The sequence below is a fragment of the Neoarius graeffei genome, chromosome 6 (genome assembly GCF_027579695.1).
Source record: "Neoarius graeffei isolate fNeoGra1 chromosome 6, fNeoGra1.pri, whole genome shotgun sequence".
Taxonomy (NCBI): Eukaryota; Metazoa; Chordata; class Actinopteri; order Siluriformes; family Ariidae; genus Neoarius; species Neoarius graeffei.
In genome coordinates this window covers 89,648,996-89,665,767 of record NC_083574.1, presented here as the reverse complement: position 1 = coordinate 89,665,767, position 16,772 = coordinate 89,648,996, and the positions used below count along the sequence as shown (strand labels likewise).

At 43.2% G+C, this 16,772-nt stretch overlaps 1 protein-coding gene across 1 annotated transcript; it reads right to left on the bottom strand.

Moving 5' to 3' along the window:
- Window positions 1-10,712: 10,712 nt before the first annotated feature.
- On the bottom strand, window positions 10,713-14,546 carry LOC132888350 (extracellular calcium-sensing receptor-like). The gene is made up of 6 exons (XM_060924406.1): window positions 14,353-14,546; window positions 13,921-14,209; window positions 12,736-13,491; window positions 12,420-12,647; window positions 11,785-11,908; window positions 10,713-11,620 (listed from the first exon to the last, which is right to left on the bottom strand). Exons 1-6 carry the CDS (start codon window positions 14,544-14,546, stop codon window positions 10,713-10,715), a joined length of 2,499 nt encoding a protein of 832 aa, XP_060780389.1.
- Window positions 14,547-16,772: the final 2,226 nt, after the last annotated feature.

Sequence of the window (16,772 nt, the reverse complement as noted above, 5' to 3'; positions counted from 1 at the left end):
CTCCCTGGCTGAACCACCAACAGAAACAGAAGTGCAGAAGGCCATCAAACTGCTGTCCAACAGCAAGGCTCCAGGATCAGACTCCATCCCCTCTGAAATCTACAAGCTCGACAGTCCATCTATGAAAAATAAACTGACAGAACTCTTCCAAGAAATGTGGGAGCACGAAACCATCCCCCAACAGTTCAAAGATGCATCAATAGTCCACCTCTACAAAAGAAAAGGGAATAGACACACTTATGACAACCGCAGAGGAATCTCACTCCTAGCCACAGCTGGCAAAATACTTGCAGGAATCCTCTTAAACAGGCTCAACCATCACCTGGAAACAAACAACCTTCTCCCTGAGAGCCAATGTGGCTTCAGAAAAGGTAGTGGTACAACAGATATGATCTTCGCTGCCTGACAACTCCAAGAAAAGATTCAGGAGCAAAATGAAGCCTTGTACATCACCTTTGTGGACTTGACAAAGGCTTTTGATACTGTCTGCCACAATGGACTCTGGACCATTATGGCAAAGTTTGGCTGTCCTGACAAGTTTGTGAAGATGGTGAGGCAATTTCACGATGTTATGCAAGCTCATGTCCTGGATGATGGAGAATCCTCTGAAGCATTCCCTGTTACCAATGGTGTCAAACAAGGCTGCATGATGGCACCCACACTATTTAGCATGATTTTCACTGCCATGCTAACCGATGCCTACTCCAACTCAGAAGATGACATCAAGATAAGATCCAGAAGTGATGGTGGAGTATTCAATCTAAGATGACTCCAGGCAAAGATGAAAGTGAGAATAGACCCAGTCCATGAACTTCTCTTTGCAGCTGATTGAGCTGTAAGTGCATCTTCAGAAGTGCTGATGCAAGAAAGCATGGACTCCTTTGCCTCTGCTTGTGACAACTTCGGATTAACCATAAGCATAAAGAAGACAGAAGTCCTTTACCAGCCCTCTCCAGCAGATCAGTACGAAGAGCCCAACATCATGGTTAATGGAGAATCCCTGAAAAACACAGAGAGTGTTGGCAGTACCATCAACTGCTTAGTGAGCATTGATGATGAAGTCGATCTGAGAATCTCAAAAGCCAGGGCTGCCTTTGGGTGCCTGAGAAACTCAGTCTGGGAGAGATGCGGCATAAAGCTAGACACCAAGCTAAGAGTCTACAATGCAGTAGTACTGACATCACTCCTGTATGCATGTGAAACATGGACCACCTATGAACGTCATGCATGCAAACTGAATCGCTTCCACCTCAACTGTCTCCAACAGCTCCTCAGGATCACCTGGCAGGACAAAATACCTGACACAGAAGTATTGGATTGAACAAATTCCATCAGCGTGCAAACTATGCTCAAGAAAGCACAACCTCGGTGGGCTGGCCACCTAACACGCATGGATGAGTGTCGTCTGCCCAAGAAACTTTTTTATGGCACACTGTTCAGAGGCAAGAGAACGCGTGGAGGACCAAAGAAGCGCTTCAAGGACAGCTTGAAAGTGTCACTCAAAGACATGGGAATAAATCCTGACAACTGGGAGCAGGTTGCTCAACAATGCTCGGCATGGTGCTCTGCAATCCACCAAGGCTATCTGGCTTATGAAAAGAGAAGAATCTAAGATGCACAACTGAAGAGACAAGCCAGGAAGAGTAGATCACCCAACTCTTCACAGCCAGCTCACTCCATCTTTGTGTGCCCGATCTGCCAAAGGAAGTTCCATGCTCGTACTGGTCTCATCAGCCATCAAACAACCCACCGCACCTCCACAACAACTCATCAGTAAATCATTCACATCGTCTCATCTGTCACAAATGATGCTCTTGGTCATCGTTGCAAATGATGGGCGAACAACATGCAGAAATATAGAAAATTCTAAAGGGTTCACAAACTTTCCAGCAACACTGAATCTTTATCTTTCTTTCTTTCTTTCTTTCTTTCTTTCTTTCTTTCTTTCTTTCTTTCAAATTTGTTTTTCCCTTTAATTGTTAATTTGACAGTGAATAACAGAAAGTGCAATATAAGGATATAAAAAATTATTCATTTTATTTTTGTTATTTTAAATGTTGTTGTTGTTGATGTTGAACATGAAGGCACAGAGAAGGAACTTCATAAGCCTGCATAGTTTTAGGATAAAGGACATCAAGGACTATGTGAATTATCTGAATTATGGTTCCTTCTGGTGCAGCATGTTGTGTGTTCAGAATAAAGTGTTTGTATTATATTGGCTATTTGACAGAATTGAAATGGCATGGTAATTAACAACAATAATGTGATGGAACATGTCTCAATATATCATTCGAGCATTTTAGTATGTTTATAATGTTAAATTACATTTGTTATAACTGTTAACAAAATCAACAATTTATTATTTGCTCCTGATTTAATTGTCTATTGCAACATACAGTGCTGATTCTGTCTTTAAAATATTCAAGTCAGTCGATGCAGGTGGTCATCAAAGTATATTATATTGCGGCCAGCTGGGTTTTAAATTATATGGCTATTATTTTTAATGACAGCATTTGTGTGGCCACCTATCAAATTACTTTCCAGGTGAGTGCTTTTTTTTTTTTTTTCACAGGAGACTGTTTTGTCCCTTCTAAATGCATAGCCAACCACAACTACCCACACCACACACACACCCGACCACCACCACTGGGTCATATTGCACTCTATCTGCACTGCCTTCCATAAGTCCTTGCCTAAAGCACAACGTCAGTTGGAAGTGTTTCTTTATATTTCTATCCAAATAACAATGCAAAATAGTGACTTCCATGTATATTAAATTGAATATTTTATCGTAACAAGGGATAAGTTTCTTGTCTAAATTGCCTTGTGCACAAAATTTTCCTCCCAAATGCCCATGTTCTGTGCCCGCTGGTGATCTGATGAAAACTGGAGCAGATGCATTTTAAAAAGAGAGGTTTGACAATCCATCATCTACTACAAGAATGTTGATATTTTCCTTATGGACTGTATTCTTTATTCAGTCATGACAAATTCATTTGTGTATTTGTTGACTGACAAACTTTTTTTTGTTTGTTTTTTTTGGCTTATGGTCAAAGACCATGAGGGCCTTTTGATATATCACACATGATGGTCTTCTGTTGATCGAAATTCAGATCATAAATTCTTTCTATCAATAGATAACTATCCTGTTCATGATGAGAAACATGTTAGTGAATACAAAATTTCCTTCTGTGAAAAGACAACAGATACGAATGCATTTTTTTTTTTTTTTTATGACAAGTACAATTGAGTCTCACCCATATCCAAATTAGATTTGAATGGATGTAAACTGTCAAAATTTTATTTCACTGACTATACTCAATAGTGTATGTTTAAGTTTGACATTATTTGGCTAAAATAATATATATGCATGCAGAATTTAACAATCGGATTATTAAAGTTATTTCGAGGCCATTTTACCCATCATATTTTTCTTTGTATTTAGTTCAGGTTTAAACAGAATAATATAACATTTAGGTGTAAATATACAGAATAGTAGAGCAAAACTGGAGGCCAAAATTGCAAATATCTCCACAGCGACAGTAAATTTTCCAGGAGAGCTGACATAAGCTGGAATAAAGGTGATCCACACTGCACAGAAAATGAGCAAGCTGAATGTGATGAATTTAGCTTCATTAAAATTATCTGGCAGCGTTCTAGCTAGAAAAGCCAAAACAAAACAGACGGAGGCAAGAACTCCTATATAGCCCAGCACGGCCCAGAAACCAAGAGCTGAGCCCAAGTTACATTCTAATATGATCTTTTCCTTGTAGTCGTTCATGTTCTTATATGGGAAAGGAGGAGAAATTGTTAACCAAAGCACACAAATCAGGACTTGTATAAATGTAAATGCAAGTACACTAAATCTCTGTTGTAGAGGCCCAAACCATTTCATGACATTACTGCCTGGAAGTGTAGCCCTGAAAGCCATTAATACCACTATTGTTTTCCCCAAAACACCGGAGATGCCGGGCCGGGCAGCCGTCCGGCCTGCAGCCGACTCCCCCCCCTTGACGGGAGAGAAAGTCAGCCACAACCATCTGCGCCCCTGGCCTGTGGATCACCTTGAAATTAAAGGGTTGCTGTGCCAGATACCAATGGGTGATCCACGTGTTGGCATCCTTCATGTGGGTGAGCCACTTGAGGGGCGCGTGGTCCGAACAGAGGGTGAAAGGGCATCCCACCAGGTAGTAGCGGAGGGCGAGGACTGCCCACTTGATTGCGAGGCACTCTTTTTCTATCGTGCTGTAGCGCCCCTCGCGTACCGACAGCTTTCTGCTGATGTACAGCACAGGACGATCCTCCCCCTCCACCTCCTGGGACAACACAGCCCCCAGCCCTCTGTCCGACGCATCCGTCTGTAACATAAAAGGGAGAGAAAAGTCAGGGGAGTGTAATAGTGGCCCCCCGCACAGTGCAGCCTTTACCTCAGAGAAAGCCCGCTGGCATCGCTCCTTCCACTGGACTGGATCTGGTGCCCCCTTTTTAGTGAGATCAGTCAGCGGGCTGGTGACATCCGAATAATTAGGTATAAACCTATGATAGTAGCCAGCCAGCTCCAGGAACTGTCTCACCCCCTTTTTGGTCTTGGGCCTCGGGCAGGCCACAATTGCTGCTGTCTTGTTCATTTGGAGACACACCTGCCCGTTGCCCAAGTGGAAGCCCAGATACCGTACTTCTACCCGCCCAGTCGCACACTTCTTTGGGTTGGCTGTGAGACCTGCTCACCTCAGCGACTTAAGGATGGCCCTCAGGTGTTGTAAGTGCCGCTGCCAGTCATTACTATAAATAATGATATCGTCGAGGTATGCGGCCGCATAGGTGGCATGGGGGCGGAGGAGCCTGTCCATCAGCTGCTGAAATGTAGTGGGCATCCCAAACAGCCCAAAAGGAAGTGTGACAAACTGGTGTAAGCTGAACTGTGTGGAAAAGGCCATTTTTTCTCGGGATAATGGAGTCAAGGGGATCTGCCAATAACCCTTTGTCAAATCCAGTGTCGAGTAAAAGCGAGCCGTGCCTAGCTGATCGAGCAACTCATCAATACGAGGCATTGGGTACGCGTTGAATTTAGACACCGTGTTGACTTTTCTGTAGTCCACACAGAACCGGACCGACCCGTCGGCCTTGGGAACCAAGACCACTGGGCTGCTCCAGTCACTGTGGGACTCCTCAACGATGCCCATCTTGAGCATGGCCTCGAGTTCTTCCCGAACCACTTTTTTCTTGTGTTTGGGCAGCCTGTAAGGGCGGCTACGCACTACCACCCCCGGGGGCATCTCAATGTGGTGCTCTATGAGGTCGGTGCAGCTGGGCAGGGGCAAGAACACGTCCGAAAACTCGGTCTGCAACTGGGCGACCTCCACGAGTTGGGTCGGGGAGAGGTGGTCTCCACAGGGGACCGGAGAGGTATGCGATGCCAATGCGCCCTTTTGACCCTCCGGCCCCAGCTCCGCCTTCTCCGGAACCACCGACACCAATGCTACGGGGACCTCCTCATTCCAGAGTTTGAGTAGATTGAGGTGGTAAATCTGTAGCGCCCCACCCCTGTCCATTCGCCTCACCTCATAGTCGACATCCCTGACTCGCCATGTGACCTCAAAGGGTCCTTGCCACTTGGCGATCAATTTGGAGCTCGATGTGGGCAACAGTACGAGTACTTTATCTCCCGGTGTGAACTCCCTAAGGGGTGTACCCCTGTCATACAGGCGGGTTTGCCATTCTTGGGCCTGCCGCAAATTCTCCTGGGTTAGGTGTGTGAGCGTGTGGAGTTTTGCATGCAGGTCAATCACGTATTGAATTTCATTTTTACTTGGTGAAGGTCCCTCCTCCCAATTTTCTCGCAGCACATCTAAAATGCCGCGCGGCTTACGCCCGTATAACAATTCAAACAGGGAGAACCCCGTGGAGGCTTGGGGGACCTGTCGCACTGCAAATAACAAGGGTTCGAGCCATTTATCCCAGTTACGTGCGTCCTCACTTATGAATTTTTAAATTATATTCTTGAGGGTGCGATTGAACCATTCAACTAAACTGTCCATTTGTGGGTGATAAACGCTGGCGTGGATCGGCTTAATACCTAATAGCCCATACAGTTTGCTCAGTGTTCGTGACATAAACGAGGTGCCTTGGTCAGTCAGAATCTTTTTCGGGATTCCAACTCAGGAGATGATGTGGAAGAGTGTCTCCACAATACCGTATGCTGAGATATTACGAAGAGGCACCGCTTCCGGGCATTGCGTTGCATAGTCCACCAGAACTAATATAAAGCGGTACCCTCGTGTTGACCGATCTAATGGCCCGACGAGATCCATCCCAATTCTTTCGAACGGGGTCTCGATTAATGGTAGGCGGCGCAAAGGCGCTTTTGGAATGGCCGCTGGATTTACTAACTGGCATTCACGGCACTCCGTACACCACCTACGGACATCGCCGCGAATCCCCGGCCAATAGAATCGGGCCATTATTCGGGCTAGTGTCTTATCCTGCCCTAAGTGTCCAGCCATGGGATTAAAGTTTTTTGGAATCAAAAGCTGGGTGATTTGCTCTTTCGTCTGAGTGTCCTGCGTCACTCGGTATAATCTATCTTTCATAATAGAAAAATAGGGAAAGGACGGGGTGGCATTCAGCAGGAGCGTTTGACCATCGATTACTCTCACTTGGTCAAACGCATGCCGCAGAGTCTCGTCTCGCGACTGCTCTAACGGGAAATCCGCAAGGGATTCCCCGAGAGAGGGAGGAGGAGCCTGTGGCTCCTCACTCTGACGCAGAGATGACGTAGACGGCTCTGCGACAGCTGCTCCTGCCAAAGCGACACCGGGCCCTCCCCCTGCTGACCTAAGGGAGGACCCACTCTTCACTAGATGACTCATCAACTCCCCGAATCCCAGCCAATCAGTCCCCAAAATTATCGAGTGGGTGAGGCAAGGATTAACCGCCGCCTTTACTATAAATTTTTCCCCTCGGAACAAAATGTGGACCAACACCAACGGGTAGCTGTGAACATCCCCGTGCACACACAACACCTTCACCCCCTGTGCTCCCCCCAATGCCTCGTCTTGCACCAGGCTTTGGTGAATTGAGGTCTGATTACAACCTGAATCCACCAACGCCTGATATGTATCCCCTTGGATACTCACTGGTATGCGATACGCTCCAGCCCGATCAAGGGCAGCTCCTGGCGCGTCAGGGATCCGAACCACCGCGCCCGCTTCTATTGCCAAACATTGCTGTTGGAGGTGGCCTGGCTCCCCGCAGCGCCAGCAAACCAGCCCGGGCTTCCTCTCTGCACCGGTGCCCTGGGGCTCACTCACCTGAGGGGGGGGAAGAGACAGACACAGAAGGGAAAAACGGGAGGACACCACAGGTGCAACGGGCCGGCTGGGGTGGGGCCGGCCCCCGCCTCCGCGGTGGGGGAACGGGGCGAGGACGAGACACAGGAGGAGAGAGGGGGAGAGAGAGAGAGGAGAGGAGAATAGAGGATGTCCGCTGTCCTGCCGTCAGAACAGCTGCCAAATGGTCCTCTGCCAACTCGATGGCCTGATCCAGCGACGCCGGGCGGTGGCACTGGACCCACTCCGTGGTTCCCTCTGGCAGGCGGCCGATGAACTGCTCCAGCACCACCTGATCAAGGATTCCCTCAGCGTCATGGTTGTTGGCCCTCAACCACCGCCAGCAGGCGTCCCGGAGCTGCTGGCCACACGCGAACGGCCGGCCGACTTCCTCCAGCCGCAGAGCACGGAAGTGCTGTCACTGTTGTTTGGGGGTGCACCCCACCCTCTGGAGGACGGCCCGGCGAAGGTCCGCGTAGGCCAGCTGGCGGTTGGCGGAGAGCTGTAGCGCGGCCAGCTGCACCTCTCCCGTTAGCAGGGGGAGAAGGCGAGCCGCACGCTGCTCCATTGGCCACCCCGAGGTCTCCGCGACTTGCTCAGAGAGTGTGATGAATGCCTCGGGGTCGTCCTGCAGGCCCATCTTGGTTAGGGTGAGGGGGGACGGGCCCGTGGTGGGAGCGCTGGTGGACCCCGCCGATGCGAGGAGGTGCCAGAACGCCTGACAATCTTCCTGCTGCACCAGCATCAGGGCCTCGAACCGGCGCTCTTGCTCCTTCCGGAGGGTGATTAGTGCCTGGTGCTGGCTCTGCTGGGCCGTGGCGAGGGCGTGGACCAGGTCCGCGAAGGGGGAGGACTCCATGGGGCTGTTCTTTTTCTGTGCTCCGTCCCGGGTTTTGGCACCATTGTGGCAGTTTGTAGGAGGGGGAGGAGCACAGAAAGACGGCAGGCCAGAATAAAGTTCCATAATTGTATTTATTTGTTCTTTTCAGAGACAAATATATTCCAGTCCCACAAACACACCAGTTGGCTGGGTCAGGCAAGAGCTGCCTTCCTCTGCTCTCTCTTTATATAGGGCGCGGTCACTGGGAAGACGCACAAACACAGGTTAATTGACATCAGGTGTAGTGATTCTGCCACTTACCTTCCCTGACTCCGCCCTCCTGCCACAGACCAGCGCTTGACCATGCCCTCGCTGCCTCAAATATATTCAGGTTAGTCCATGCACCTGTTCATGAAAGGATATTATGTTGCTGCCAGCTGGGTTTAATTGAGATGACTATTATTTTTAATTATAGCATTGGTGTGGCCACCTATCAGATTACTTTCCATGTAAGTGCTTTTTCACAGGAACCTGTTTTGTCCCTTCTAAATGCATAGCCAAACACAAATCCCCCCACATACACACACACCCACACACCACCACCGGTTCCTATTGCACTCTGGCTGTGCTGCCTCTTGAAGTCCTTCCATAATATACAACTTCAGTTGAAAGTGTTTGCTTATATTTCAACACAGATAACAATGCAAAAAAGTGATTTCCATGTCTATTGCATTTAATATTTTATTAGAACAACATAGAATTTTATTGTCTAAATTGTGACAGACATTTTGCCTTAGGCACAAACTTTTGCTCTCAAATGCCCATGTTCAGTGCCCTCTGGTGATCTGATGAAAACCAGAGCAGATGCATTTTAAAAGTAGAAGTTGGACAATCCATCATCTACTCCAAGCATTTTGATTATTTGCTTGGGGATTTTATTCTTTATTCAGTCATGAAAAATTCATTTCTTTGTGTATTTGTTTCCTAAAATATTGGTTGTTTGGTTATGACACTTAACGTTCTTTTGTTGATAAAAATTGACAGTTCACAAAGTCTATCTACCAGTAGATAATTGTTCTATTCATGATTACAAACATGTTGCTGAATACAAACATTCTTTCTGGGGAAAACAACAGACACAATGCAATTTTTTTATTATAAGTACAATCGGGTCTCATCCATATCCATATTAGATTTAAATGGATGTAAGCTATCTAAATTTTATTTAGTTGATTATATTCTACAGTGGGGCGGCATGGTGTTGTTGTGGTTAGCACTGTCACCTCACAACAAGAAGGTTCTGGGATCGGCCCCAGTGGCCAACGGGGGGCTTTCTGTGTGGAGTGTACATGTTCTCCCTGTGTCTGCATGCATTTCCTCTGGGTGCTCTGGTTTCCCCCACAGTCCAAAGACATGCAGGTTAGGTTAATTAGTGGCTCTAAATTGACTGTAGGTGTGAATGTGAGTGAGAACGGTTGTTTGTCTCTATGTGTCAGCCCTGCGATGATCTGGTGACTTGTCCAGGGTGTACCATGCCTCTTGCCCATAGTCAGCTGGGACAGGTGCCAGCTTGCCCACAATCCTGCACAGGATAAGCGGTTATGGATAATGGATGAATGGATGGATATTCTACAGTGTATGTTTAAGTTTGACATTATTCAGCTGAAATTATTTATATATATATATATATATATATATATATATATATATATATATTAGTGCTGTCAAGCGATTAAAATATTTAATCGCGATTAATGTCGCGACTGTCATAGTTAACTCGCGATTAATCGCAATTTAATCGCACATTTTTGTCACATGAAAAACCATTGTAATTCTCTTATCAGCATAAAAAAGTGAATGGGCTTGCTTTGTACCAGTGTTTTTTTTTTTTTTTTATTGCAGAGCATAACACGTCTTGTCACAGCCACTGACATCCATAACTTCCATATTAGATGAGAAAACCAAGGGATGAAAAATAAAGTGCATATCACTGTGAAAATTAAAAAAATGTTTTATTTTACTCTTCATTAGTTTCTTTTGAAGAGAAGTATTTGCCATAAAAGAAGAAAAAAACAGATAACAAAAATAAAAACATTCATCATACGTTCAAAAACGTTCATCATAGTGTGGCACTGTATTATCTAATGCTCACTGCTTATAGCTATACACCTACCCGGTGGAGATGAGCTGGGAAACTGAAGACTGAAGGAAAAGTATTGAAAAGTATTTTTCCAGTCTCACCTGTGAAAGGTAATCCCATGTGATCTCGTTTGGATGGTAAACCTGTTGGTACAGTTAAACGCAGCACGCGACAAGCCTCAGCAGGAACTACGGGTGACTCGCAGGGTCAAATTAGAATTTGCGTTAACGGCACTATTTTTTTTAATCGCGTTAAATTGAGATCGCGTTAACGCGTTATTATCGCGTTAACTTTGACAGCACTAATATATATATATATATATATATATATATATATATATATATATATATATAAATCTGTGTGTATGTGTGTGTGTGTGTTTGTGTGTGTGTGTTTGCAGAATTGGATAATTGGATTTTTAAAGTCATTTAGAGGCCATTTTACCCATCATATTTTTCTTTGTGTTTAGTTCAGGTTTAAACAGAATAATATAACATTTAGGTGTAAATATACAGAACAGGAGAGCAAAACTAGAGGCCAAAATTGCAAATATCTCCACTGCTACAGTAAATTTTCCAGGAGAGCTGACATAAGCTGGAATAAAGGTGATCCACACTGCAGAGAAAATGAGCAAGCTGAATGTGATGAATTTAGCTTCATTAAAATTATCTGGCAGCGTTCTAGCTAGAAAAGCCAAAACAAAACAGACAGAAGCAAGAACTCCTATATAACCCAGCACGGCCCAGAAACCGAGAGCTGAGCCCAAGTTACATTCTAATATGATCTTTTCCTTGTAGTAGTTCATGTTCTTATAGGGGAAAGGAGGAGAAATTGTTAACCAAAGCACACAAATCAGGACTTGTACAAATGTAAATCCAAGTACACTGAGTCTTTGCTGTAGAGGCCCAAACCATTTTGTGATATTATTGCCTGGAAGTGTTGCCCTGAAAGCCACTAATACCACGATGGTTTTCCCCAAAACACAGGAGATGCAGAGGACGAAGGTGATCCCAAATGCTGTGTGGCGCAGCATACAGGACCACTGAGAGGGTTGACCAATGAAAGTAAGTGAACAGAGGAAACACATAGTCAGGGAGAAAAGCAGCAGAAAACTCAGCTCAGAGTTGTTCGCCTTAACAATAGGAGTGTCCTTTTCCATTAGAAATAAAATAGCAACTAGAACAGTTAACATGGTTCCAACCAAAGAAAAAATGACCAGGACGATCCCCATAACCTCTGTAAATGAAAGAAATTCTATGACCTTTAACACACATTTATCTCTCTCAGTATTAGGCCAATATTCTCCTGGACACTGCTCGCAGTTATCTGAATCTGCAAAATAATCATGGTTATTCAGATTCAGAAGGAAAATAAACTTTATCTTGAGTTTTATTTATGAATTCCATTGTTCAGTAACTGTATCCTAAATAATAAAGGGATGATATAAAATGTACAATTCACAACTTGTCTTTGAAACTTTGTGAAGTTGAAATTACCTGTCTGGTTACTGATCTCTCCCTCTGCACATGGTATACAGTCATAGCAGCAGACAGGCTTTCCTTTCTGTGCAGCTTTTCTGGTTCCTGGAGGACAGCTCTCACTGCACACAGACCTTGGCTTCTAATATGAACAAAATATTATGCCTAAAATCATTATTTTTCACTATTACTCAATTTTAATTTATACTGTTCCATCACCTTCAAATTATGAGTTTCTAACTGTCTTAAAGCACTAGTTTGCTGTAAAACCTTTCATTTTTTTTTTTTTTAGTTTTGTGGAAATAACATTATTAGAACATTCTTATTTTGCCAGAAAAGTTATATGGGGCCTTAGTGGGGTTAAAACACACAAGTAGATAACCATTCACACTCACATATACACACATAAGAGAAATTTAGGGTATCCAATTAAACTTTATCTGCAAGTTTTTGTACCATGGGAGCACCATTAGAAAACCCACACAGGCACAGGGAGAACATGCAAACTCCAAACAAAAAGGCCCTGGTTGACCAGCAAATTCGAACCCAGAACCTGCTTGCAGTGAGGTGACAATGCAAATCAATGCCTCACCGTATCACCCTGTGTAGAATGTATGCAATAAAAACTTAGAATTAGCAAGCATTGTGTGTACCTGTCTTTTCTCTCCAGCCCACACTATATCTTCAACATTTAGGACAAACTGTTGTCCACTTGGCAGAGAGGCATCGAAATAACCCACTGTCTTAAACACCACTTCTCCAGTGAGTCCTCGTTGCCAGTTGACCACATCATATTTTGCAGATGTTGCCCCATTGCTGTCAAACCAAATTTGTTCTCCTACTTTGGTAGTAAAATTTACCTTTTTTAAAGACTCAACAACCTTTAAGAGGAAAACAAAAACAAGTATTCATTTCATGACAACATAAGACATGGACATCACCTGATTTACTTCTCTTCTCATGTGTTACCTCCCATGGTTGTATTATCTTCTCTGTCTCACAACTCTTGTTTTCTGTGCACCCCAACAGGCTGTGTAGAGAATGTGCTACAGCATAAACTGCATTGTAGATATTATTTGCATATCTCAATTCTGATATATCCTGACTGTATTTTTTAAATTGAATCAGATCTTCATATTTGCTGCAGTCCTTTTCAGGTTGAGAAACATTTCTCTCTGTGTATGAGCAAGGGAGTGCTGTTTGCCAAAATCCATTGACAGCATAGTCAGCAAAACCACCAATGTTCAGTTTTCCCACATCAAAACCAATGGCTCCTGCCAATATGTTGTAACTTGCTGGTGTTACGAGATCAACAGCAGAGATCCATGCCTCAACACCAATCATCTGGTAGCCAGTGACATTCTTTCGAATAAGCTGATCTCTTAGAGCGCTCATTTCACCATAGGTAATAAATGCAATAATTACTTTGGCAGTGCCTTTCTGAATAATGTCAGCCACTTTTATTATTTTCACAGGGTCTGACCTCTCAAACTTCACAGAGTACTCAACACATATTCCTTCCTCTTTCGCTGCATTCAGAAAAATGGCCATTCCATTATTGCCATAGTCATCATCACTGTTCACAGCACCCACCCATGACCACCCAAAGTGCTTGACCAAATATGTCAGTGCTCTACTTTGGTAGTAGTCACTTGCTATGGTCCGAAAGAAAGAGGGGTACTCTTTTCTATTACTCAGACATTCACATGTGGCAGCATAACTTATCTGAGAAGAGAAGGACAGTTAAAAAAATAATAAAGGCTTTTTGTTTAAAAACACAAAAAAATGTTAAACTGCTCAAAAAAGTTTTTAACTGTTCATAGCTGTAGTAATTTTGACAGAATTATATGAAACTAAAGTCACAATATAAGATTATTTTTTTAAATAATATTCTTTTTTAAACTTTTTTTTTAATTTTACAAGATATTATGTACAGTATGAATATTACATGTTGGTATTTTGTGGCAGTAGTACTCAGGGCACCACTCTGCTCCCTGGAAGAATATATATATATATATATATATATATATATATATATATATATTTACCTTTAGAAACTGCTCTACAAATGAAGCCAATATTCTCCTACACAGTTCACATGTGTACTGTAACTATTTTTATAAATTAAGTATTATTAAAATGATTTATTTTTACCACTGGGATTTTAAAGGGTCCAATCGTTCTTGTGAGAGCTATTGTAGATGAAGAACCTGACGCCCCCATGATGGCTTGTACTTCTGCTTGTCCAGAGCATGTACCATCTGCTCTTATGTCCATGCCATTCATGAATGCCATGGCTGCCTTCGTAGATAACAAGCTTGAGGGATAATTGTTATAAATCCTGTACCCAACTGAAATATTTGGGAGCAAAGTGTTGCTTTTGTTGATTTCATCAATTGCAAAAGTCATGGACTGAGCAAAGCGTAATTGTCTGAGGTTAATTCTACAAATATACATAAACATAGGAGAATTAAAAAAAATTATATATTTTTTTTTATTTCATGCTAAATATAAGCCATACAGTGAAGAAAAACAGACATAACTAAGATTTCCTAAAATGATGTGAATGTTTAAACTTCACCAAACCTAATGCAGATTAAAGGTGGAGGTTTCACAGTATATGCCAGTGACTGCGTCTGTGGACACGTGCGTACTGAAAAAATAGCTCCAATTATCACATCTCCATCTTTAGACAGCAAAGGATCCCCTGGGTTTTCCAGAATATGACAATTTTCTCCTTTTGCCAGGCTAAGAGTCAGGAGGTGTACAAGGAATAACATCACAAAGTTTATCCAGTGTTTTTGCTGGCTTATTCCTCAACAGACATATTATTCACATATTTATAAAGATATTATACTTCTTATGGGTGTGACCATTCAGTATGGACAAATCAGAGAGCTGATGAGGTTTGTTATGTCATTCAGGGACAGAATTACCAGATAGGATGGGACATGCATATCTCTGTTACACCTGGAAACAATTCTGTTTATCAATGCATGCATAACAGTTTTTAGTCCTCACCTATAAAAAAACCCTCAAAAAAGCAAATTTCAATATGTACGTCCTCCCCACCCCACCCCCCTAAAAAAAAGGAAATTAACATTCAGACACCAGCTGGGAAAAATAACTGCACCCTTCCTACTTCCACAATTATGAAGAGAATAATTAGAGGCCAGGTGGTACTAAAGCCATGCACAAGGCTATTTACTCATCAAGGAGTGTAACCTACCTCTATAAAAGCAGAACTTTTGCCAGTTTGGTTTTCTGGAGATGTGTTTTTCTGAACACAGCATGTGTGTCAGAGATGTGTGTCTTCATCATGTCAAGAAGAAAGGACATCAGCGATGACCTCAGAGAACCAGTTTTTGCTTCTTATCAAACTTGCAAAAGTTATCAGGCCATCTCCAAATAAATCTAAACATTCTCCTGTGAGAAAGATAGTTTACAATTCGAGAGCACTCAAGACAATTGCCAGGTTCCCAGCAATGACGGCCCCACCAAACTCAGTCCATGGAGAGACCACCTAATGCTCATGGATATGAAGAAAATCCCATGAACTCCATAATGTGAACTACAGGCTTCTGGAAACACATTAAATGTTTATGTTCATGACAGCACAATAAGAAAAAGACAAAACAAGTATGGAGTTCAGAGAAGGGTAGCTAAGAAAAAGCCTCCTTTATATTTTTTAAATTATTTTTCCCCAAAAAAGACTATGGAGTATAGATTTTTGTATGTTAAACTGCATTTAAACAAACCATAAATGTTCTGGAATAATATCCTGCACAGCAAATTCCTCAGTGTCGAATTAACATTCAGAGTGTTTATATTGGTCCAATTGGACCAATATAAACACTCTGGGTGTTAATTCAACACTGGGGAATTTGCTGTGTGGGACTGATGAGCTCAAGGTGGAGAAGTTGGTCATCATCCACAACACCATGTTTCATGAAAATTAAGCACAGCGTATCAGCCCAAATGCTTCATACTAACTACCAAGTATGGTGGCAGTGGTAACAAAGCTGTCAGGGATTTTGGGCCCCATGGAAAGATATCATATTGGACTCCACTACCCCACAACCACAGGCCATTCATACCCTGAAATAAATCTGAGTTAGATGCAGTCAGTTAAACATCTGAATGGAGAAATTGACTCATTACTTTGGTGGAGTTTGTTTGGAAAGGAGCAACTGGCTAAACTTACCAAGCTACTTAGGGTGTTCAATAAGGTCATACAGTCAGTCATAAATTATCCAGTATAATGAAATTTAGCCACTGTTAGCTGCCATGGTTTATGCAATTACTTCATCACAAACTTTGGTTTGTTATTTGTGATATCAGTACAATTGGCTACAAAGCTTAGAGAATAACTCCCCACTATGGTTCTGATACAGCAGTCTACAGTGGAACAAGACATGGCTTTACTACAGAATTTTCATCAGCTTTAGTGCTGTGTTTGAAAGTATAGCTCAACTGCCATGTTCAAAACGGTCAATTTTCTCAGCAACTGTGCCCTTTTTTCCTCAGATAGAACACTATTCCCAAAAATGATTTGTGGAGAAGGTGGCATGGTGGTGTAGTCGTTAGCACTGTCACCTTACAGCAAGAAGGTTCTGGGTTTGAGCCCAGTGGCTGACAAAGGCCTTTCTGTGTGGAGTTTGTATGTTTTCCCTGTGTCTGCGAGGGTTTCCTCTGGGTGCTCCAGTTTGCCCCACAGTCCAAAGAAATGTAGGTTAGGCTAACTGGTGGCTCTAAATTGACCGTAGATGTGAGTATGCATGGTTGTTTGTCTCTGTGTGTCCGCCCTACGATGACGACTTCTCCAAGGTTTTGCACTCAAGTTTCCATTAATCAAGAGTTATAACATCAACGAAACTGACTTCATGTTAAAACCGTTAATGTTATAGTCATGTTGTCTGTTGTTGTCCAGGTGAGGATGACCTTTTAGGTCTGGTTCCTCTCAAGGTTTCTTCCTCATGTCGTCTGAGGGAGTTTTTCCTTGCCAT

Coding starts and splice junctions, on each gene's coding strand:
- LOC132888350 (XM_060924406.1), bottom strand. CDS start 14,546: ATGTTATTCCTTGTACACCTCCTGACTCTTAGCCTGGCAAAAGGAGAA. Junction 11,909..12,419: donor GGGCTGGAGAGAAAAGACAG/GTACACACAATG, acceptor TGTTCATATTAG/AAGCCAAGGTCTGTGTGCAG. Junction 11,621..11,784: donor AGAGATCAGTAACCAGACAG/GTAATTTCAACT, acceptor ATTATTTTGCAG/ATTCAGATAACTGCGAGCAG.